Genomic DNA, 25508 nt, shown 5'->3' with positions numbered 1-25508 from the left:
CCTTAGAGACTGGCATTCACATTTTAAAAAATTGCCATGTGTAGCCGTACTGCAGGCCAAACAAAATCTGTCTTCAGGTCAGATGTAGGCCAGAGGTCACCGAACTGCAACCTCAGAGCTCAGAGGCCGCCTTTATCCCCAGGACACCAGGGCCCTCCCTGCCCTCCCCCACCTGACCCCAAGAACAACTCTGCGGTCGAAAGGCTGAAGGGATGGGAAGCTTGTTTGCATCTTCAGGCCTTCAGCCCTCGCACTGTGTCCTCTCTTCTTCTGTCTCTCCTATCAATTCTCCCGTTTTGAAATTATTTGCCCTGGGGTATAAATGTCCAAGACTGGCCTTAAGAGTGCTGGCAGTGCAAGCAGAGAGGACACATTTCACAGGGAGCAAAGCCCCGTGCTGGGGCAGTGTTTCTCAGGCCTGGCTGCACATTGGAATCACCTGGGAGCTTTAAAAGCTACCTATGCAAGGGCCCACCCCGCCCTTGCAGGGGTCAGATTTAGTTGGTTGGGAGAAAGGCTGGGGCATCATTTTTGTTTCAAAGTTCCCTACATTGGTGACTCCATTGTGCTGAGAGTTGAGGCCAACAGGCAGGTGAATGTACAGGCTAGAACACAAACAAACAAACGGGGGCTTAACGAGCACAGGAGGCCTTCTGTGCTGATTAACGGTAACTGTGCTGTCATGGTAATGTTGTTCAGGTTTACTTGGCTCCAGCTTGGAGTTTGGAAGACTCTCATTCCGGCAGGTCTCCAGAGTGTAATTTGCTGCAGGAGATTTCACGCAGTTCTCCAGGGGCCGCAGAGCCCTAAGGGGGCTCTTGGAGCAGTTGGGGGCACACTTGCTAATGTCCAGGAGGGGAGATGGACAGCAGTCTCTGAAGCATTTTTGGCATTTGGTGGCAAGCAGCCCAAAATGCAACCTCAAATAACATGGAAATTCATATTATGGTTCATATTGCAATGGTCTACCTGGAAGTTAAGAATATTTATGGTGACTTAAGGGCTCTAAGAACACAGAGTGTTAACATAAAGCGTAACCAACTTAAAAACAGTTCAGTCTTTTAAAAGCATTATTGGCCCATCCTACTCCGAAACAGCTGCGCTGACTTCCAGGTGGCCTGGTGATACTTAAGCTAGCTCGTGGCGGGAAACACGCCTGGGGCAAGGTCTGACTCTGCAAACCGGATTGCCAGCAGAAGGCAGTTTTAGAATTTGGTCCATGGACTGTCAGAATTTCTTAAATTCTAGGCTCCCTGTCTAGTAGAGGGAAGAGACCTCCAACAAGGAGTTGTGAACTGAGATGTGCAAGGAGTCCCGGGAGGGGCTCACTGTTGATTCCGACACGGTGAGACCCCGTGCGGGAGGGTGCCGCCGTCAGAGCAGAACCTGAGGGGCGCACCATGGGTAGAGGCTTCAGGCCCTTGGGCCATCGCCCAGGGTTCTGTGGGGAAGTGGACATCGATTCTGGGGGCCCTCAGTTCCAGCCAGCTCAGAGCTGAAAAGGAGAAACCCAGGTAAGCGTGCTGCTTCTTTCTGGCATTAGACGGTGGGGGCATGCAAGCTCTGAGGGCAAACTGTGCCTCCTAAAGCGGTTATCTGTCCAGAGCTGAGCTGCTCAAAGTGGGGTCCCAGGACCACCAAGGTCAGAACCACAGACCAAATTCTACCCCAGACCTCCCAGATCCAGTTCTGGCGAGGTAATCTTAAGCACAGCAGCCTAGAGCCATGATACTCTGTTGTCTAGACTTCCACGTCAGTCCCTCATAGCACGAGCCTTCTCAGCTGCCCTTCAGCCTATCTTGGTGGCAGTGGAATCGGTAAAACCCCCAAAGAGGCGTCCTGCTAGCGCCCACAGTGGAGTTTCTGGGTTTTCCGTGTGCTAAGGGAGGTGGTATTTTTTAACAAGATGAGCACCAGGTGAAGGGGCAAAGTGCTGACACAAACACAAGAGGGAGGGAGACTAGCCCTTCGGGGACACCTGGAGTTCTCCTTGCTTAGAGGTCTTCAAAGGACCAGTCGCTCTCCGTCAGTGGTCAAGAGCTTCCAGTGTCAATACTCTCCCAAAATAAGACACGAGGCTTTTGGCTTGAAGCCCCAAGACGCCAAGCAGCCTAGAATAGGCTTCATCATGACATAATGACTCACTGGGACCACACCTCCCCCCGCAAGAGGTGGCCAGGTTTCTCCACCACCAGCCTCACCGCGGGAGACTTGACTTGTTACCACCGTCGGTAGTGGATGCTCTCGTTTCCACCACACTGGCATTTGTTTTTACCTTCAGCTAGTGTCAGGTCAGCCCTTTATTCTGCACTACTTCTTACCATTCAAAAAAAATCCCCCCCCCGAATTATCCTTATATTAGTATTAATGTCAACCTGATTCCTCTCAAAGGACAGTCAACCGCATTACTTTGCAGAGTGCTTTTGTGTCACTCTGATCCACTTGCTTTGACATCACACTAAAGTAGGACAGTGTGTTCCAAACAGAAACTGAAGCCAGAAGAGAGGAGCTCTGCTGGCTTAGTGTGAAGGGAGGGTTAGCAGCCTGGCACCTGGCCTCCGAAACTTCAAGAGAATATAGGCTGAAATGTACCCAGCAAACCCATGAGGTTCAAAGCAGGGTAGGAGCAAAAAATTTTTCTAAAGAAGAAAGTGGCACCATCCTTAAAGAGTCAGCCTTTCTAACCAATCCGGCGTTTCTTTGTTCTTATCTCCCTGGTACTACATAAAAAATGACGATGCTCAAGTTTTCCAAAACATTTTCAGAAGGTGGCCCAAGCCGGAGTTCAAAAGCAACTTCATAGACTTCATAAAATTAAAACATGAGGAAAAACAGAAAATCAGCTTTCAAATAGGGGCATCTAGCTTATCAAGTTCTTATTTTTGTAAACACATCCCTGGAGGAGTGCCTGACACACAGTAGGTGCTCAATGAGCACGCATTTCCAAGAGTTTTTTCATACTGATTGAGGCAGAAATACACCCAGTCCCGCTCTCAGGATGGACTGAGCGCACCAAATTTACAAAACACAGGCAAATTAGAATATATAACTTTGTCTAAGCTTGCCAATAGACTAAGATTTTCTGAGCCACTTGAAATCTGCATCTCATACTGAAATCTTCTTGATCAAGCGTCTGGTGAGACACATTACTGCCAGCATTTCCTTTATTCTGGGCATTTGTTGCTTTAATACAGCAGATGTTATTTGAAACACAGAAAAAAATGATTCAGAATTTAGGTGATTTCTGCAGTCCAGCTGGACACTGTCGCCAGGCACAGATCTAGCGGAGACCCCAAGATGAGCTGCTCTGGTACCTGTGTGAGGGTCTTATAGTGAGAGAGCACTGTTCAGTGGGTCAGGAAACCCAGAGCCTACTCCAGGCTCTGACACTGGGTCCTTGTGTGTGTGACCTGGGATAGACGGGTCATTTGTGGGCTTGTATCCTCAATGATAACGTGAGAGAGTTGCACTAAATGAGTTTTTCAGTTCTCCATAAAGGGACTTCCTAAATCTAAATTTGGAACCAAACACATGCTGAGGATATGCTCTGGTACCACCATTGAATACTCTCCTGGTAACCTTAGCCATTATAATGAGGTAAAAGAAAGAAATCTGAGGTATGAATACCGGAAATGAGAAGGAAGATTATCATTCCCTGTAAATGATGATTAGTGTATCTGGGACATCCAAGTGAAGCAAGTGAAAAATTATTTTTTTAAAGGGAAATTCTTTAAATGCCTATATAAAAACATTAACATTTAGACATATATCTATTGGAAGAAAGGCTCCTATCCACAGTGTAAATAAACAAACAAAAACTAATGTTAATAAAAGGAAGATATTTGCAAGACCTTCATTAAAAAAAGCTTTAAAAATATTTCTGGATAGAGACATAAGACTTCACTAAATAGGCATATCTTTCTTTTGAATAAAAAGGCTCAGACTCACAGAGATGGCAGTCTCCTTAAATTAAACTCTTAACTGAATGCTAAACAAAATAATCTTTCAACATGATACAATGACACCTAAATTTATCTGGAAAAAATATATACAATAACTTAAAAAATTATCCCCCACAAAAAAAAGACAAATGAAGAAACATCAGCCCCACTAACATTAATACATAATATCTACCAGGCACCTCACTGTGTGTCAGGCACTATGTTAAGCATTTTAATTGCCCATGTACAAATGTACAAAATGTACAAAAACCAAGGGTTGGCTAGAACAGTAACTTGCCCAAGGTCACAGAGCTAATAAGTGATGGAGAGAGCCTAGACAGTAACCCCCAGGTTCCGCCACACTCCTGGATCCACAGGGTAGAACAGAGAACCCAGAAACGGATCAAATGACATCATGGGAACTGGGCTTATAATTCAAATCAGTGGAAAATAATTAAGATCTTGTTCTTGGCTAACTGAAACTTACATCGAAATAAATTCCAGGTACCAAGGCACATAATAATCAAACTGACAAAAATTAAGGATAAGGAGAACATATTGCAATTAGCAAGAGAAAAGTATCAGATAACATACAAGGGAACTCCCATAAGGTTATCAGCTGATTTTTCAGCAGAAACTCTATAGGTCAGAAAGGAGTGGCACAATATATTTAAAGTGATGAAAAGGAAAAACTTATAACCACGAATACTCTTATCCAGCAAGGCTCTCAGATTTGATAGAGAAATCAAAAGCTTCACAGATAAACAAAAGCTAAAAGAATTCAGCACCACCAAACCAGCTTTTACAACAAATGTTAAAGGAACTTCTGTAGTCATCAAACCGTAAGAAAAGAGAACCAAAAGAAGAAAGAGAAAAGAAAGGCCTACAAAAGATTGCTCTGGCAATTTGGAGTGTTTTATGGTTCCATATAAGTTTTGGAGTTGTTTGTTCTAGTCCTGTGAAGACTGCTGTTTTTTGACAGGGGTCGCACTGGATCTGTAGATTGGCTTCTGTAGTGTGGCCATTTTGATAATGTTGAGTCTTCCAGTCCAAGAGCACAGGGTATCTTTCCATTTCTTTGTATCATCTTCAATTCCCTTCATCAATGTTTTACAGTTTTCAGAGTATAGGTAACCTCCTTGGTTAAGCTTATTTCTAGGTATTTTGTTGTTTTTGATGCAATGGAAATGTTTATGACAGTTACCAAGTTCTGGTTTTTGAAGTGAAAAAAAAAAAAAGTGAATGAAGGGCCACAAATGGGAAAATATCCTTTTTTGTGGGTGAGTTGTATTCTGTTACGTATGTATGATGCATATTATTTATCGATTCATCAGTTTATGCGCACTTAGGATGCTTCCATATCTTGGCAATTATAAATAATGTTGCTGTTAATAGCGAGGTGTATGTATCTTTTTGAATTAATGTTTTTGTTTTTCTTGGATATATGACTAGGAGTGGAATTGCTGGGCCATATATGATGGTTCTATTTTTAGGTTTTTGAGAAACCTCCATATTGCTTTCCATAGTGGCTACATGAACAATGTACGGGGGTTCCCTTTTCTCCACATCCTTGCCAACATTTGTTATTTGTGTTCTTTTTGATACTGGCCATTCGGCAGGTGTGAGATGACATCTCATTGTGATTTTGATTTGCTTTTCCCTGATATTAGTGATGTTGAGCAACTTTTCATGTTCCTGTTGGCTATCTGCATTTCCTCTTTTGGAAAAATGTCTATTCAGTTCTTTTGCCCATATTTTAAATGGGTGAGTTGGTTGGTTGTTTGCTTTTTAATTGAGGTACCGTTGATTTAAAATGTTGTGTTAGCTCCTGGTGCACAGCATGGATGGACTTGGAGGGCATTATGCTGAGTCAAACGAGTCAGAAAAACAAGTACTGTAAGACATCACTTACATGTGGAATCTTAAAAAATACAACAAACTAGTGAGTATAACAGAAAAGAAACAGACTCACAGATGGAGAGAAGAAACTAGTGGTGACCAGTGGGGAGGGGGAGGGGCAAGATGTGGGTGGAGGACTAAGAGGTACAAACTATCAGGTGTAAAGTAAGCTACAGGGACGTACTGTACAACACGGGGAGCACAGCCAATACTTTATAATAACTATAAATGGAGTATGACCTTTAAAAATTGTGAATTACTATACTGTATACCTGTGACATATAATTTGTACATCAACTATACCTCAATTTTAAAAATATGATACTATACAATAAATACATAGATTAAAAAATAAATAAATTCCAGGTAGATAAAAGATTTAAACCAAAGAAGAAGAGAGGGAAGAGGATGAGGAGGGAAAAAAAGGAAGAGGAGGGAAGCAAGAAGTGGGAGGGAAAAGCCATAAAAGCACTAGGAGACGACACGGGTCAAAAAGACGTACGAGCTTGGAAAGGAGACAGCTTCACGGGCAAAATACAAAGTCCAGTAGACATGAGAACTACTGTATTTAAAGTCAAAAAACAAACTACAAGCTGTAACATGTAACAGAGGAAGTTTCCTTAAACTTCCAAGGAATTTCTAACAAGTAGCAAGAAAAAGACCACAATGCAAAGTCAAACAGAAGAAATACAAAAGGTCAGTAAATATATGTCAATATTATTCATAGAAGGAACACAAATCAAAACAATGAAATACTATTTTCTATTAATCATCTTGGCAAAAACTAATTAGGTAATATTTGATGTCACCAAGGATGTAGGGAGATGGAAGGCAACTGGATCACCTGTTGAGATATTAAAAATTAGTCACTAAACCAAAAGTTCCAGTGTTAGAAATGAACTTGTTCTATGAATATAGTACACAAGGATGTTTACTGAAGCAGTATTCGAAATATCAATAAATTGAAAACTTAAAAGTCCAACTGTAAGTTCTGGTTAAATAAATGTTAAGTCCATCCACAGAATTAAATGCTATTGTAAGTTTTTTTATAAAATCTATCTATCTATATGTGTGTGTGTGTATATATATATATGTCTATATATATATATATAGACATATATATATATGTCAAAGTGAAAAAAACCTCCAAGATATATATTAAGTGAAAAAGACAACCAATAGTGTAAGAAAGGTAAAAGTCCATTTGCAGTTAAAAAAATGAAAAGGAGAAAAAAATACACATATGCACAAAAAATTTCTGAGAAGCTACTCAAAAAACTAGTGAGAGCTCTCTGAAGAGTCCAAATGGGAGGCATGGAGAGATGAAAAGGGATCTTTTGTTATTTTTACAATTTGAATTTTTCTTTTCAATCTTAATTTTTCCCCATGCACATGTATAACTTGGTAACTTTTCAAAAATGAATTCAACAAAAGATCATCTATAACTAAGGCACACTGAACAATAAAGACAACAGACTTCAAGGTAGTTTTTTCCAAACATTTACTGAACACAAACACCATTTTTTCCTTTTACATAGCAATATTGTTAGTTTTAAATTAGTTGGGCTGTTACGACTGTCAATTACCACGAAATTAAAAATGATTCTACATGTCAAACTCAAATAGAAAATGTCATGCAATATATAAATCACTAACAGACCTCTGGTGCAGTCAGCAAGTTTACTATGTTTATTAAAGTCACGTAAATGATTTGACAAAAGTGCACAGCAGAATGACATCACTGGTTTGTTATAAATCACAGTGGACTACCAGAGTACAACAATGTAGTTCCTCTACATGGAGGACTGCAGGCTGGGGTGAATATTATAAAGGACAGGATCTTTCAACACATTAAGCCAGTAAGATTTTTCTCCCCAACTATGTACCTCTTTAAAGATTGGTTAGCAAAGCTGAGGTTTTCCCCTCATCTTTTCTCCTCTATCAATTACTAAGCAACAACAACAAAAAGCCATGCATGGATTTTACAACACCTGATAAAAAAGAAAAGCAGATACAAAACCTTGTTCACTTCATCACTTGGCAAAACTTGCATCTTCACTCTTTCATTTTTCTGATTAGGCCACTCATCACCCGACTCACCCCCAAAGGAAAAGCTGTTAATAAATTTAGTGATACTCACCCCTGCACACATATCAAGATACACTCCCCATATCCACCAAGTCTGTGTCCCTTCCCTACACATTAACAACAATGAACACACCACAAACCTAGGACTAGAGACCACATTTAATTTACAGTTTTGAAAATTATTATCTATCACCACTATCCATGTAGTATGTATTTCTGATCCCATATTTTGGGGGAGAAGATACTGTACAAAGCAGCCCATCTGAAGATTCGGGCGAATCTGCCAGGAGTGTCTGAGAAAGCCCAGCAACGTGCTACACACATTAGGAGCTCTCTACTTCCCAGAGAGGGGATCCAGAGCGGGCTGTGCATTTTCAGAGTAGGAGTGAACACACAGCTTCAAATCTATGGACTAGTAACTTTCCACAGAGCAAAAGGCAGAGTTTGTTTTCTTTAACCCATTTTAATGTCATAGTGTAGTCAGTGAGGAAAATGGTGTAGTCATCTGTATATTGACACATCTGGCTAGCCTGAAAAGGAACATTTAAGATTTTTACAGAAAATCTACCATAAGAACAAGTCCTTTATACTTTTATCCATCTACTCACTAGTTTGATCACTGGCTGCTTCTAAAACCAGCAAACTGTAATCCAAGGACCAGCAACTCACTCCTCACCCAACCTCATCCCAAAAAGAACTGCTTCTGCTTGAATAATCCAAAGTGGCCTTATTCCTAAAGTAGCTGCTTCAACTGAGGTGGAGACTGGTAACAGGGTATTGTTCCCTTGGGATTTTAATTTTCAAGAACACTTGCCAAATGCAGAGACTTAAGGAGTGGCTGCCCCCAAATCATATTTTACTTCAAACAGTGCTATCATACCTAAGTTTCTCATAATTACCAGTTATTAATCAACTATTTGTGTAGTGAAATAAAACCCTTCCCATAAATAAGCAAGACTAAAGTTTGCTTTTTGGTTTGTTTGTTTATAATTCACACAGCAAAGAACCTTAAGGTAGCTGGACTGTGGCCTGCCAGAGCAATCCAGGGTAGAAAATGACTATGTTGTGTCAGAATTCTGTCAGAAACTTCCCCCATCTTTGTCAGTTGAGGAGATGGATTTGCTGCCCATTCCTTGAATTAGTTATCTAAACTCAAGAGTTCAGTTTTCTCAACCCAGGTTTCACATGCTTTGCGCCCAGGCATTCATCCACCTGGGCCTCTAATTCAACCAAATTCTTATGACAATTACTGAGGAAGACCAAGAAGTTTTGACTGAACGTGTAATTATCAAGGAAGACTTGCAATCCACAGCATAATTCTACCAACAGTAGACATAAAATGACAAAAGTGGCTAGAAAACGGCAGTCGCCTGGAGCTCTCAGCTGAGACAGAGCCATCACCTCTCTTACCTAATTTCCTTAAAACAAAACAAAACGTAAGTTTGGGAAGGGTTTGACTAAAGGTATTTTAAAGTAATTCTACCAAAAACAAATAAAAAAACAGGCATGTAGATTGCTTGTTTCAAAAATGGTTTTATACAGGTGTTTCACAATACACATTTGAATTTATTTTACAAGATGGAATTAGATCCTTAGCAATATAGTGCACAATGTACTGCTATATTATAGTTGATGAAACAAACAAAACAAACCTCAGTTACCATTAGCAGGGTTTATAGTCTATTCCACTGTCTTCAAAAATTTTCTCCAGTTGTGTCAGCATTTCAATCAGCAGTTTTACTCTCTCCAGCATTCAGTCCTCCCTTCTCAAAAACACTGAGTGTCATTAAATTTTGATGTCTGAATATGTACAGATAATCATTATCCTCATTTTATAGGTAAGTTAATAGCTACAACAGTTCTGGTCCTGGGTAGCCAAAGGGATGAAATGGTTTCTAAAACATGCAGCATTATCTGATGCTTTAAGTTTTGGTGTTTAAAAATCATATGCATTAGTCATGGAAGCAAGTAAATACCAAGTATCACAGCCGAATAAGCAGGCCTTGAAGTCTGAGAACACAGGGTCCGATCCGAGCCGGGGAAAGGGCGTGATTCACTCACCTGGAGGACGTGCACTTCCTCTTTCAGGCCACGAGGGTTGCCAAGAGCACAGTACAGTAGTCCCCCTGACTCACACCAGGAGGACCAAGGCCAGCCATTTTTAAATTAGGGCTCATTCAAATACTTGCCTTTAAGCCTTCCTAAAAACCTTCCTTTTTCAAACCTCAGATTAGGAAAACAGAAACATATTACCATGACAGAATTTACCATCAAAACATTACTAACTGAAGCAAGAACACACGTGAAGCGTAACTACAGCAGCAGTGTAAGTATCCTGCATTCTGGGGGGGGGGGGGGGGGGGAAGGTTCCAAAGTCCCCCCAGCCATCCCCTCCCATCCTTCAAAGTATTCCACTTCATGGGGTATCTCTATTTAAGGCCCTAGGTGCTGATTTTGGTTTGGTCATTACATTTTATACTGATCCAACTGCAACCTTCTTCTTACACTTTACAAAGCAATATCCATACATAAAATGTTAACTGAAACTTTACAAGTTTTTTTTTTTGTTTGTTTATAGCTGATGTTGCTACATCATTATAATGCTTTTCATTAAAGAAAAAAGCCACAGGTCTTCACTTACAGTCCATGCACTATGGGTAGCTAAGGCATTCATTTGGCACTAGAGAGAAAAATACAGATATACCTAATTTTACTTTCTTTATCACTTTTAACATCAATAGAAGTAAGTGTGTACCCTTTTTGAATTTCTGTGATGCTTAAAGGATAATCACAGAATATTACTTTAGTCTGACAGTAAAAATGTTGCCATGAAAATAAAACAAAGAAACAAAACTTCTGTACAGCCTGTCAGAGTAAGCGACGTTATGTGGTTCAAAATCTGCTGCTCTCAGACAGAAGTATCTTTCAAAATGGCATTGTGAATTATTTTCATCATCAAAAACATTGAATTCCTTACACCACACTATTGATTTTTCTACTTCTTATCACAGACTAAATAAAGGGACAAAATTAAAAATATCCTGGCTCCTTCTCACCTGTCATAAACACCTTCTTAGGGAGGCACAAATAATGCCCTTTGAAAAGTAGTTTCCAATTTTAAAAGATACCACACAGGAGGAAAGGGAGAAGGGGACAAGAAATAAAACATGTAACTATATTACGACAATTTGTTTCATCAGAAAACACAGCATTCATTCTGTTTACATGTCTATGAGTTGAGTTAGATGCAGACTGCTGCAATTTAGATTACATTAATACAGAGACAAATTTTAGAATCCAAGCCTAAAGGCAAACAGTCCATCAATATTCTCTGAAAAGTTGCTTTAAAATTACTAAACTTTGTGTGTACCACCCAGCATAATTCAACAATTTCAATGGATTTAACTTTATAAATTAGTAACTATTATTAGCACATTTTTCAGATTAATCTGCAGCTATATTTTTTAAAATCCTCCTGATGGTATAATGTGTTATATCACTTCACATAAATAATGGAAGAGTGAAAACTACCTATAGCAGTTTGGCATGTGCAGAACATTTGGAAATTCCATTACTTTTAATGTTCCTTTTAGTTATTTTTCTTCATGGAATCCACAGAATTGCTGCAAGGATAACAGGCTGACACGGGACCAACAGAAATACCGTTGTAGTCTGTTTTTTGTTAAACATTATCAATTTCCAATCATAAATGTCCCTTGTCACATAAACAAAATGTTATGCTCCTTAAAAAAAGAAAGAAGGAAAAATAGGTGAGTGACCAATATCCAAACACCTTAGATTATAGTTACACCTAAACAATGTGGCTTTGTTTAAAGTGTATTTGACATCAATCACCATATGAGGCAAGATGGCCAAATACAGAACTAAGGAAGGACAGGGAGGGAGGGAGGGTGGTGGAAAGAAAAGCAGAATCTATGAACACGTAATTCTATTGTCTGTGATTAAAGTCCTTTACTTTTTAGCACCACATTAAACGATTTTACATATCCAGTCACTTAATGAAATCCAACAAACTCTTCAAGAGTTCTGGGGATCTGGTCTTGATAGTTAATGTCATTAGCCCGAACTGCCCGGGCAGCCAGGCACTTGAGACTCATCTTCATTTGAGTTTTAAGTAGTATTTCTGAGACCCCAGTTGTACTTTTGTCTAGCGGAGTCTTATTCTGTTTATTGGTCATGTCGGTGTGAGCGCCAGCTTCCACTAGGCTAATGATGATAGAGTGCAAGGTCAAAAAATCGCTGATGGGCCTGTTGTACTGAACGATAATGTGAAGGGCGCTGTTGCCTTCATTGTCCACAGCATTCACCTCCGCACCACAGTCCAGCAGGAGCTTCGTGACAAGCGCGTTGGGAAAGCTGCAGACGTCGTTGGTGTGGAAATCATCGACTGGGGTATTGGAGTTGACAGCAAGGTGCAGCAAGGTGAAACCCTCCCGAGTTCTAGGATCAAGGTGGATTAGGTTGTAGATCTGCTTGTTAATTTTGCACTGGTCTTCCTCACTGCACTGTGTTTTGGTGGAGATGCACACTAAATACAGAAAGGTGTAGAGATTACATTCATAATTGTCCATAGCATTGTGGACGTCAGCATCTGGAATACTTTTTACTCTGTTCATACTTTGTTCTATTTCCAAAACACTGCATCTCAAAACACATTCTATATCTGGGGCCTTCACAGTTTCATTCAAATGTATCATCTGTGAAAAAACTTGGGCAAATCGAAGAAGATCCTTATGGGTATTCCTGTTACCTTTCTGTCTGAGGTGCAGGGCATGAAGCCACAACTTGATACACTGTTCAAACTCCATGTTATCCGCATACACAGCTCCCCGGTAAATGATGGGATGGGAAACATCAATGTTGTCGGCACCTAAAATCCGTTCCCGAACTATAAGGCCTTCCATGTGAAGAGCATCTCTGTCTTGCCGAATGGATTCCAGTTCCTGAGGATTTCTACACTCAGTCCTATTCCCATAAGCGTGGATTGGTGGGAGAACCTCTTTCTCAAGAATGTTATCACCATCCTGAAACCTCTCCAACATGGCTAAGTATAAATAGTGGTAAGTCTTCACGATGTCATAGTTCTCACGGTCATTTGCAAAAGAGGCACCCAAGAGCTCCAAAGCTTCAATCCGACTTCTTCGGTCACAATCAGCGTGGGAGAGCAACAGCTCGACAACGTCAGCTTTGCAGCTTTCAGCAGCTACTTTTAACGGCGTCATCCCGTGGCCGTTCACTACTATGGCGGCGCGCCATTTTATCAGCTCTTTCACGATGTCTATGTGCCCGGCTTCAGCTGCAAAGTGCAATGCTGTGGCTCCACAATGTGCTTTAGCGTTGGGATCGGCACGTTGCTCTAAAAGGTATCTGACCACGTCAGTGTGGCCCTTATATGCTGCAATCATTAGGCAGGTGTTGTCATACTTGTTGGCAATGCTGATGTTGGCGTTATTTTCAACCAAGTATTTCACAATGTCCAATCTGCCATCGAAGCATGCTGCCCGCAGCGGGGTCGAGTTAGTGACTGTGGTGTGGTTCACGTTGGCTCCATGACTGACGAGAAGCTTAACCACTTCAAAATGACCTGCTCCCGCTGCACACCAAAGAGCGGTGGCACCGTCAATGACATACCTATTCATGAAAAGAACACACAGTTAGAAAATAGAGGTCACTTGCCCTAACAAAAATTTAAACCCCGACCAAAACCTCAATCTACAGAGCATTAGTAAAACATTCGTTTTGGTGAAAATAAAATCAGGTAATTTAAGTAAAGCATTTTGCGTAGTACTTACACTTAGTATAAGCTCAATAATTAACTATTATAGTTATTACTAAAGTGTAAAAACCTAAAAAAAAACCCTCTAACTTTCTCCTAGCAAAAGTAAATTTCAGAAAACAAAGAGGAAATGTACGGTGCTTTGTAACTTCTTTACTACCAAGCTGATTCACAGGCCCTCAAGGGCACAGTGTGTTCCTCCTTTTCAGCATCCCGCAGGGACCACAGTTTCTGTCAATATATCAGTAAGAAAGCCACCCCAATCTCTGCACTAACACTGTGTTAGAAACTGCTAAAATGTATGTAGAAATACAAAGGACCAAGAACAACCAAGATAATCTTGAAAGAAAATGTTGAAGAACAAAATACAGTAATTAAGATCGTGTATCACTGGTATTAGGATAAATATATCAACAAAACAACAACCAAAAAAACAAAAACAAAAACAAAAACCCCTCCAGAAATAGATTCACACATACAAGGTCACAGATTTATGACAAAAGCGCCATTGAAATTCATACAAAGTATAGTCTTTTTCATAAATAGGGATGAAGCAGCCGCTAGGTACCTGTTTGGAAAAAAAAATTAAATTTGACTCTACACACAAAAATTTGAGAAGTGTGAAAAGCTAAACAATAAAAGCTTCTAAGAAAAAAACAGACTATCTTCATGACCTTGGTTCAATGATGATTTCTGAAACATAATGCAAAAACAAAAAGCACAAAACATAAAAGAAAAAAATGATTCATTAGACTTCACTAAAATTAAAAACTTCTTTTCATCAATAGACACTGTGAAGAAAGTGAATGGGCAATCCACTCACTGGAAGAAGACACGTGCAATGGATTTATCTGACAAATCACTAAAAAGGCGAACAACCCAATTTAAAAAATGGATGAAGAGACTGATCAAGTATACTTCACAAAAGATATTTAAATGACCAATAAACATATGAAAAGATATTCAAGATAATTACTCACCAGGGAAATGCAAACTAAAACCAAGAGTTACCAATACACACTCACTGGAATAGCTAAAATTAATACTGACATGACAATACCAAGTGCTGGCCAGGATGTGGAGCAGCTTACTCTCACTGCTAATGGAAATTGGTAGTGGGAACATAATTTGGTTCAAACACTTTGGGAAAACTGTTTGATGATAACTATTAAAGTTAAACATACACCACTCCTATGACCCAGCAGTTACACTCGGTATACTGAAGAGAAATGGATGCAAATGTCCACCAGAGGATCTATACAAAAAAGTTCATAGCAGCTTTATTAGTAAGAGTCAAAGACCAGAAACAACCAAAGTATCAACAGAATAAATAAACTGCCATACATTCATATAATGGAATACTACAAAGCAACAAACAAACAAACTACTGATACATGGAACTCCACAGATGAATCTCATAGATATTCTGTTAAGCAAAAAGAAGCCAGATAGCTGACACAACATTGTAAACTGACTATATACTTAAAAAAAAAAAAAAATATATATATATATATATATGTATATGTAAAGCCAGATGGAAAAGAGTACATTGTATGATTCCATTTATAGGAAGTCCGGTATAGACAAAACTAATCTATGGTGATAGAAGTCAGAATAATCATGACTTCTGGGAGGGGAAAGGGGAGAAAATGATGGGAAAGGGGAGAAAATGATAAGAAAGGGCCCAAGGGATAGTTTTTGAGTGACATAAATGTTCTGCATGTTGATTTAGAAGGTAATTACTTGGATGTAAACATATTAAAATTTTATAACATTGTACACTTAAGATTTACACACCTTACTAGATGTTATACCTTAACTATAAATAGATATAATTTTAAAAAGAGGCACAAATCAATTTAAAGAAAAATTTTAAACACAAAAACCTAATACATACTTTCAATGTGCCAAGCACTATATTAAGTGCCTATATGCAGTATATCTCATTTAATTCTCTTAACTTTTTTCCCAATAACCCTATAAGGTAGATGCTATTATTATGCCCATTTTACAGATACATAACTAAAAGGCTTACATGAGATTAAAAGTACAGAAGTACTTTTGAAATTATATAATGCATCAAATGTAAGGAAACATAGTATGTGTCACTGTTCAAACATTTGTTTCCATTCCAAAAGCTTTAAAAAACGTATTAATATAATCTATCAAAAAATTAATACACAGTTAATAATATAGTTATATTTACATGGTTACAATGTTTCCTTGTACTCTTAAAAAATATAAAACTGTTACATGCCAGGAACATGAACCTAAACTAAATAAAAACTCAACAAATGTTACATTAAAATAAGCATTCACATACATTATCTTTAACTCTTGCAATAACCATACAAGATAAATAGGACCCCCATTTTAAAGATGGAGGAAAAAAAGAGACCACAAGTGATTAAAATATTTCTCTGGTCTCAAATTTCCAAGAATTAATTAAGAGTAAAAATTAAATTACAAGTATATACTTCACTTGATTTTTATAATTGTTTAATACTTTTCCTGATGTAATCTAATTTCCATTTCCCATATAGAGATGTGACAGGAGCATAAAAAGAAGTTTCAATTACGTGTTTATACTGAGGCCATTAAAAATTTTAAGTAGTTTATGACAAAAAAATTTCACTGCATAACGTATTATAGAATGATTATTCCTTCAGAAACATTAGCCTTAGTGATTTTTTAAATGTCTACATCTAAACAAGAATATTAAACAGATTAAAGGGAATTATAATCCTAACATCTATGACATTTCTTTGTCCATAAAATACAGCTAAAATTATAGCCATTTATAATAGCAAACAAAATAGCAAGCATTTATAACAGAAAATAAATAAAAATATAATCAAATTAATGCAATATTTACTTAATGCCTATGGGAGAAGCACTATAAAACAATGATATTTCTAGACTCAATCTAAAATTGCAATCCAAACTATTACGTATTTCATCTTAAAAATCAAGGAATTTTAATCTGTTATTCGCCTTTTTAAACAAAATATATGCATCAGACGATGGAAACATTTCACAATAAAAGGTAACATTTCTGATCACAAAACTAAGTTCATCTATCTCCTTAAATAAAAATGTCTGACTCAAGTACTTGAAATGGAAATAAAAAATTCACTAAATGTAAATGACCAGCACTTTATTTTAACCAAAGCCCTTAAAATCATTTATTAGATCAAAAGTAGTTCCTTGCTACGTATACTGGAAGTGACTTTCTGAATGAAGTCAAATTACGCTGTGCCCCTATGCCTTTCCTCTATCTGGACACTTATTAGAAGTATCAGTACTAGCGCTGACTTTTAAAAGCAAGAGCACTCAACAAAAAGCCTCAGAATTCCCAGAGGTCCTGTTCTGCTTCCCATCCGTGTCAGCAAACCTGTTCTAGGACAAGAGTTCCCCACAAACTCTGGCACAGAGCAGTCAGGCCCTCAGAACTCAAGCCAGCACAATATTCCAGGGTCACATGACACCCTCCTCTGTTCTGTTCCATTTCTATAACATTCTCAACAGCTTCCCATTCTCTAAAGGTTCTTCTTTCTTCACGCTCATCTAACTTTTCTTCTTATCTGTTCATCTATGTCAATTTTGGTCTTTACACAGTAAGCCATAAATAAAATAATCTCAAATGTTACTCCAAAAAGTATATAAGGACTCAGATATCCGTATGGGCTTAATCTAGGTGGGTGGTCCCCTCCCCCTTGAGGCTCTACTCTGAGTACACTTTAGTCTTCTAAGGTATACCTTTTTTAAATAAGTGATTTATTTTAATGTCTGTGTGTGCGTGTTGTCTCTCTCTCTCTCTCACACACATACACACACACACACACAAAATGTATCATATCAAACCCATAATTACACAGATGCCGCTTCTTAGGATGAAGCTAAGAAGTGAGACTTAAGAAAAAAAATAGCAGGCAAATAACAGGATAGGTGGTGAACGATTTGGCAAAAAATTGTCAAGATGGTATATAAGCTACTGAAAATTAAGAAAACATTCATCTACTTCAGCACACTTGGAACCTGTCTGTCCCCATCCGGCCACGGGTCTCAAGACCAAGGGAATCTAAAGAAAAGTCTCGCTAAGTGCCTCTCAAAGGCAGTCCCCAAGGGTTGAGTGAACTTCATATTACTAACACCTCGCTCAGACTAACATTTTCACAATGTCTGGAATGAATGCAAAGTGAAATAATGACATTTGCAAGTAATACTCTCTTCATCTATTTCTGAAATGCCTAAATGACTGGAACGAAATGCAAAATAATCTCACAGAGTGAGTGGAGTGAGTGTTTAGAAAGGTGGCCATGAATTTCAATTCTGCTCTTTTGTTAATTATCTGTAAGCTCCTCTAAAGTAGAAACTTTACATTTTTTTCCCCTATATCTTCCATATCTTCCATGGCACAGGGCTGGGCCCTTCATAGGCCTTTAATAAGTTAAAAAAAAAAAAAAAAAACTAAACTATTTTGACATAGCAGCTAATAAGTTCATACTTGTAATAATCCATAAACAAAAAAGATAGCTTGAAGAAGGCTCATACAAAATCTCAAGTGATAGAAATGTTTGTGTTTACAGTCCCGCCATTGACTCTTCATATTTTACACAAGGATCGTCAAAATCTGGTCTCTACCTCACTCCAACCTCCCGCAGTCTCTTTCTTAATTTCCCAGGCTTGCATCCCTTTCTGCAACTGCACTGAACACTTGTCATTGCAAATGCGCCATGCTGCTGCCCCTCTTCTTCACTTTCTGCTGTCCTTTGAGACTGAGCTCAAACATCACCTCAGCTGTGAAGCCTTCCCTGATTCTCCCAGGCAAAGCCGAGCACTTCCTCTTTCTGTGTTCCCTCAGAAGTCCAAAAGATGCCTAGATGGCATCTGCAATTACTCATTTATGTCTGTTTCTCACACGCCCCCACCCCCCGCCAGATGGTCCTCCTCCGCAGTGGAACAGTATGTTATTCATCTCTGCGCACCCAATCCCTGCCACAGAGCCTGGCACACAGCAGGTGTTCAAAATACGTTTGCTTATTGAACCCCTGAATTTCACTGGGCAAGGCAAGCCACCACACAGGCTCATTGCTACATTTCCGGTCATCTCAAGTTCTCTTAATTGCCGCCCCAAAACATTTTTCTCTTTGATGGTTGAGAAAGAGAAGCAAAACCTTTCCAAATGCTTTAGAAAACTGTTTTTTCTTGCCACTGTTCTCCCTTCATCAGAACAGGCCTCAGCAGGCCCCTCAGCAGCAGTGTCCCTGCAGGTTCCTATCTCCGCGGGCGCCTGGGCCTGCACGACTGGAGCTGCGCTGCAAGTTCAGGGTCATTGTGCCTCACCCCTCCTCTGGGGATAGGGAAGGCCGCGGGAATGCAGGACCGTACAGAGGGGACACAGGAGCCAGCAAGGGAGAACAAATGAGAATCGGACTGCCATCTATGGTTAACATGAAAAAGGCCATCTCCTTAACATCTAGAAAGGTGGTACCAAAGAGTAACCACCACCAGCCGGCCATCACTTCATTAAGATACAATACTCTGAAATACTTGCCTCTCATCTAAAACAGAAGAAAAAGCTCTTCTTATTTCAACCTAAAAAAAGAATCAATCAAAATTCAACAATGCCCTAGTCATCATCAAGAATTTTTTTTTCAGTCAGGTTTCAACCAGTTTTCAATCACCCAAACTAAAGATACATATCTTTATGCTTGGACCACATCTACCTCAAAAGAAAATGCTAGAACAGCTTATGTACTAGTACAAGTCAACAAATGCAATCAATGAAGCAAAATCTTCAGCTGTTATCTGTAAATCAGGTTGTAATCATCTAGCACAGAAAAGATAACGTCAAACCTGACTATCCTGTGTTCAAAATTATCATACCCCAAAATATGTAATATTAAACCCAAAGGGCAGATTTTAACTGTAACAATATGAATTTTTCAACTCCCCACCTGGAATAACAGTAAATTATCACGCTTCCCCACATCATCACAGGATAACATGTAATTTAAGAATGCATCATCTCCTCCTACACCAAGTCCAGTGCCATCTTCACAGCCAACGTATCTACTCCCAGCAACGTGGAAGGGTCAGAATCATGTCCTGGGATGTCTGGCGGCATGACAATTCAAGAAGCTGAAGGTGCTGCTGGTTCTGGGGGCTTGTTTTGACTTTAAGGTCCCACAACTCGCTAAGGGCTTTATCGGACACTCACTTGAAGGGCTAAAAATTGGGTGGCCAAATAGCTTATCAAATAGAGGTCCTCAAAGTTAACTGCTGACCCCGTTTGCTGATCTCGGCTGTAATCCCAGTACTGCTAAAGGGAAACATATGAAAAGGCTGCCACCTCCTCCATACTACTTGTTCACAGACTCTGTACTTATTAGGTATCAAGACAGAAGGTGTGGCTATTTCCCTACGGAGGGGATAAGCGGTAGGGGCCAATGAGGATGAGCAGTGAAACAGGGGATGGAACATTAGGCCTAGAAGATGAAATGGGCCTAATGGGGGCAAGTCAGGAGGTACAAAATGGGAGAAAAGATACCTCCACGAAGCGAGAGAGAGAGGGAGGGGAGGACCGATGAAGTGCTGGGTCCGCGCGCGTTAGGGAGGAGGCTGGAGCTGGGATGTACCTACCCGTCGAAACGGACGGTGCCAGTCTGCTGAGTCTGCACCCGGTAGTGCTCTAGCAGCAAGCGCACCACCTTGGCGTGCCCGTTGCGGGCTGCGATGATGAGGGGCGTGGAGCGCTGCCCTCCCTGCTGGCTGACATAGCCGAGCAGGTAGCGGATGTCGCTCTCAGACCGGTTGAGAAGCAGCGCAGCCAGAGTCAGCACCTTGCCCTCGCTGGCCGCCTTGTACACATAGCCAGCCAGGCCCTCCATGGCCGCCGCCAACTCCAGCACCCGTCTGGTCGCCACCGCTGCTGCCGCCTTGCGCCCCCGGAGGCCGCGTTCGCCAGCGCTTCAAACCCGGGCCCTCACAGCCCATTCAACAGGGGCGGCCGCCGCCGCCGCCGCGCCCAGGCAGCAGCGAAGCCGGGGAGGTGGGCGCGCAGAGCCGGCCGAGCCGCTGGGGCACGTCCGCGATCCCGCCCGGCCGGGAGGAGCGCGCTCAGGGCCGCCCCCGGCGCCCCAGGCACCGGCCGTGGGCCGAGGGGATCTGCATGGCGGCCGCCGCCCCAGGTCTCAGGCCGGACCCCTCCTTCCTGCGGCTGCGACAGGCGCGCGCCCGAGCTACGGGGCGCCGGCAGGTCCCGAGAGGGCCGCGCGCGCCCGGATGGAGAGCGGCGGCCGCGTCTTCCCCGGCCCGGCCCGGCCCGCGGGGCCTAAGGCCCGAAAAGGCCTCTGCCCCGCCTCCGCCCTCCCCGGCTGGAGGAAACCCGCAGGCCCTCGCCCCGAGAAGCGCGGAAGTGCCAGACCCTGTCGATGGCTCCGGCGGCCACGCCTGTGGAGGCCCGCTGAGCGAGGCGGAACGCTCCGGCGGCAGAAACCCCGGACTCGGGGCCGGGAGGAAGGCGGGCCTCCGCATACAGGGCCGGGCGGGGCGGGTAGCGCGGGGACAGTTAAGTGGGGTGTCTCTTCCAAAGCCGACCGGCGGGCAAACGAGGCCCGATGAAGAAAGGTTCTGCTGCACGAAGGCGCCCATCCCCAACTCGGCCCTGGATGTCCTCGTTGCCCTTGACGCCTGGAGCTTCCAGCCCGCCCCCAGTAGGCCCCGGGGGTCCCTAGCCAGGGAAGAGGGACAGCGTGAGGGCGCCGAACCGTTACTACCGATGGGCTAGGGGGCCCGCCCCACTTTACCGTAGGCAGTGCCGGACCCTTCTCAGCCCCTGATTGGGGGACCAGGGAGGGGGTTGTGCGCACCGGGCAGATTCATTTTGGGCACGGGGCGGCGTCTGTGAGCCCTCGAAATGTGGGTGGGCTTTGAGGGCCGGCACCAGGGTCTGAGAAGGGACTGGAAGCCTGGCCTGGCCTCCCTCGAGAGGGGGACTGAGTGTGTGAGAAAGGTCGAGGGAGATGGAGAATTGAAAGGGGCGAGGTACCCTGGGAAGGAAGGCGAGGTCTGTGTTCAGACAGACCAGGACTCTAATCCTGAGCCGACAGCTTGACAACTCGGGTGTTCTCACATACCTCACAAGATTGTTAGAATTTGAAAAGATCGTTTATCCAACGAGTATTAGAGATCTACTATTGCCAGTCTCTGCTTGGCACTAGGGATTCAGTGATAGACCAGACAGACACAGTGCCCCTTCAGGGGCTGTGTTGTGGAGAAAACAGACAACAAACAAGTAAATAAACAAGAGGCAAGACTGGTTGAGTTAGTATCGTTACCATTTGCTATGAAGCAAATGAAATGGAGTGATGGTGGGTTGGGGGGCGGTGCTAATTTCAATGTGAGTGGTCAGATAATGTCTGCACCACAGGTAATGAGAACAGAGGGTATTCGAGGCAGAGGGAACAGATAGTACAAAAGCCCTGAGGGCGGAAGAGTCTTGGTGAGTTCAGAAACAGAGGTCAGTGTGGCTGTGGCTTAGTAGTCCACAGGGAGAGCAATAGGAGGTGAAGTCATCGGGGCGCAGGTCATGTTAGGGCCCCCTGACCCATGGGAAAATGTTAAAATTCTACTCAAGTGTGGTTGGTGGCGTTTGAAGAGTTTAAAACAGGAAAGTGACAAGATATGATTTATGTTTAAAAAAAGATCTGCTGTGTGAAGACTAAATTCTAGTCAGGGAGAGTCAAAGCAGGAAGGCCATTTAGGAGGAAGGGTTTTGGACTAGGATGGTAGGAGTGGAGGTGATGAAGTTTGTGGGGCAGTTACAAAAAAGTACAAGTTCAATACGGAGGTCTTCCTGCATACACCGCCAAGGACAATATCTACCTCCCTCCCCAAGCCCCAGCACACACAGTGGACAATATCTACCACAGAGAAAGAACGAACAAATGTATTTATTTGGTCCCAAGGGAACAGGCTGGGCTCAGCAAGTTCATATAAATTATTTTATTTGAACCCCACCGTTCCAATCCTAGTTGGTGAAGACTTTGTCTCAATTGCAGAGCTATTGGTGGGGGTATGGGTCACTTCTCAAATTCTCGCCTCCATTCTGCAGCACAGTTTATCTATTTTCAGATCTGTACACAGATATTTTTTCCTCCCTTACCGTATTAAACAAAAACAACACTGGAAAGGAGAGCTGAAGATGGGTTTCTGCCACGAGAGTCTCTGAAATGGCTGGTTGTTATCATTCTGGGGCTCCAGGGTTAGAACAAATTCCAGTTCTTGACAGGCTGACCCAGGCTTTTGGGCCTCTGAGCACTAGGCAATGACATATTCAGATGTGTGACCTGAAGGCTCCCATTGCAACTGATTTACTTCCCAGGCTCTGTGAGCACCCGGGCTCCTCATATTCTCTCCCTCTCCCTGTCCCTCTCCCTCCCTACCTCCCTCTCCTTGCAGCCTTTTGCCCTGCATCATTCTTTTCACACGCAGCCTTTTGAAGAAAGTGATCCAGACACAGGCCCCTTCTTCCCTTTGGTTTCATTTTCCCAAGGAGAACTGATTTATGCAGCTATTCTTTGCTGATTGAGAAACTTTCTTCTTCCTCTCTCGCCCTTTCGAGATGAACTAGGGTTCATCCTGGTGCTGACACCACAGTCTGGTGGTATAACTGGGTAAGTGCGATTAGGAATGACTGGACCAAGAGCCATGCCAGAGAGGGTCTCAGAACTTGCACTTCTTGGCCTCTTCTCCCAGATGGGAATTCACTTCTGCTCCAGCATCCCAGGGTCAGGAACGTTGGGCTGCTCTTTCCTTCTTCACTTATCAGTTGCTTAGTGTGGGGTTCTGGGCCCCCTTGGTTGCATAATAGCCATTGACTGATTGGAGACTATTTGGTTGCCAGTATTTACCTGGGCTTGGAGGATGATGTTTTTGTGGTCAGATTGGGCAAATCAGAGAGAGGACGTGTAAATAGGACAAGACTGCTTTCCCAAAGGTCAGAGCCCAGAAATAGTTCCTTCTGACCTATTCCCTTCCCCCCTTGACAGAAAGCCACTAAGCAAATGAATGGTAGTAAAAATATAACTGCAAATAGTTATATCCTGTTGGAGATTGTTTTGCTGATGACAATAAATGTCCTTCCACCAGGATAAAAGACAGGACCAACCTCCAGCACTTTTCTTTCTGCTGATTGAATGTGGCCTATGAGCAGAATTAGCAGTACCTTCCATGAAACATTCCTTTTTCCAAGCCATGTCAGCCAGCCCACAGCTCTGAGTCAATGGAGTTTCTCAGATTTTGTATAAAGTGCATTCAAAATGTCATATTTTGAGCACCAGTAAAGATACTTGGTTTAGTCCTACAACCCTCCTCCGTACGCTAATGGAAGAGGATGACTTTTTGCACTGAACAGATCTGGGTTGGACTCCCTTCTCTGTGGGCTAACTGCGGCCTTGAGCAAGTATCTTCATCTGTACAGTGGAGGTAATAATTACTTTCCTTGCAGGGCAGGTGTGATGGTGACACGCAAACTCCTTCCTGAGTCTAGTCCTGCGAAGGAGTGTCTGTCAGTACCTATTAATCTCCCTTTGACCAGCTCGCACCCCACAGTCATACTTCTGTTGTGCCATTAACCTGTTCAAGAAAGGACTTCCCACTCCAATTGCATTTTCCCTGCAGGAATGTGTCTGCCTCTAGACACGCTGGAGAGTAGATCCATAGTATGCAAGGGGCTGGGGAGGGTAACTGACAAGAGTTCAGAAATTCCAACAGAATCACCAAATGAAGACGTCAGGAATCACTGACAACCAGGAAACCACTGACAAGAAGTCTATTAGCCAAGTTTCAGAGGATTGGTGACCCCTGGCCTTTGTCTCCTTTTCCCCTCTCTCCTTGCCTTCCCCTGAAAAGCAGGTGTAATGATTGTCGAAGACAAAACTTAAAATGGATGAGTGGCAGGGAGCTAGTCTGTGTTATTTCCCAAACCAGTTCACCCCTGCCAGATTTTTGGTTTACTAGGAAAGCAGACTGAAATAGATGTGTGTCTTGTTTCTTCTAACCCTACTTCTCCCTGAATCGTGGTACCAGTCAGGTACCCTGGGATTGTAATAACAAGAATAACAATAGCTAGTTCATCCTGAGTGCCCACTATGTGCCAGGCATCAGAGTAGACACTCGACACAGATCAGCAAGTTAAATTTGTGCAAGCATCTGAGGGATCTGCCGTTATTATCATTCCCATTCTTCAGATGAAGAAATTGAGATAGAGATATTGTGTAACTTGCCCATGGCTTCATAACTAGAGTGTGGTAGAATGTCAAGATTTGGACTCTGCCTGTCTAATCCCTGCCTCCTGACCCTGCTACTAGCCTTCTGTAACTCCCTTTGTCCTCCTCTGAATGGCCACTACCCAGCCTGCCCTCTGCAGCTAGGGTCTCACTGGAGGTCCCCATGGATTTCTGTGGTCCTGATCAGTTCACCTGGGCCTGGATGCCAACTAACTGATCTGATCATCCATCCTGTGCTAATGCAGGAGGGCTAGAGGAAATTCTTCCCCAGCTGGCTACTCCCCACAGAGCCTGGACATTCCTTATTCCTACCCAGGAACACAGGTCCAAATCTAAAGCAAATGCTGTCTCATCCTAGAGATCTTCCTTGATTTTGCTCCCCAGAGCTCTTTATCACTTTATACTTCTCGTGGGACCCTTACCTCTTTCTAATAATTACTCTTGTCTGTACAGCACTTTCTAGTCTCCAACATTTTCTGATCCACCCAA

General features: G+C 42.2%; 1 protein-coding gene across 1 annotated transcript; it reads right to left on the bottom strand.

Annotated features, from left to right (window-relative positions):
* Positions 1-7324: 7324 nt before the first annotated feature.
* FEM1B (fem-1 homolog B) lies at positions 7325-21282 on the bottom strand. Its single transcript, XM_006176597.3, has 2 exons — positions 20371-21282; positions 7325-13580 (listed from the first exon to the last, which is right to left on the bottom strand). The coding sequence occupies exons 1-2, from the start codon at positions 20616-20618 to the stop codon at positions 11945-11947; spliced, it is 1884 nt and encodes a 627-aa protein (XP_006176659.1). The 5' UTR covers positions 20619-21282; the 3' UTR covers positions 7325-11944.
* Positions 21283-25508: the final 4226 nt, after the last annotated feature.

Source organism: Camelus ferus, chromosome 27 (genome assembly GCF_009834535.1).
Source record: "Camelus ferus isolate YT-003-E chromosome 27, BCGSAC_Cfer_1.0, whole genome shotgun sequence".
NCBI lineage: Eukaryota > Metazoa > Chordata > Mammalia > Artiodactyla > Camelidae > Camelus > Camelus ferus.
The sequence above is the reverse complement of the archived record's forward strand: the minus strand, read 5'-3'. Positions and strand labels throughout refer to the sequence as shown.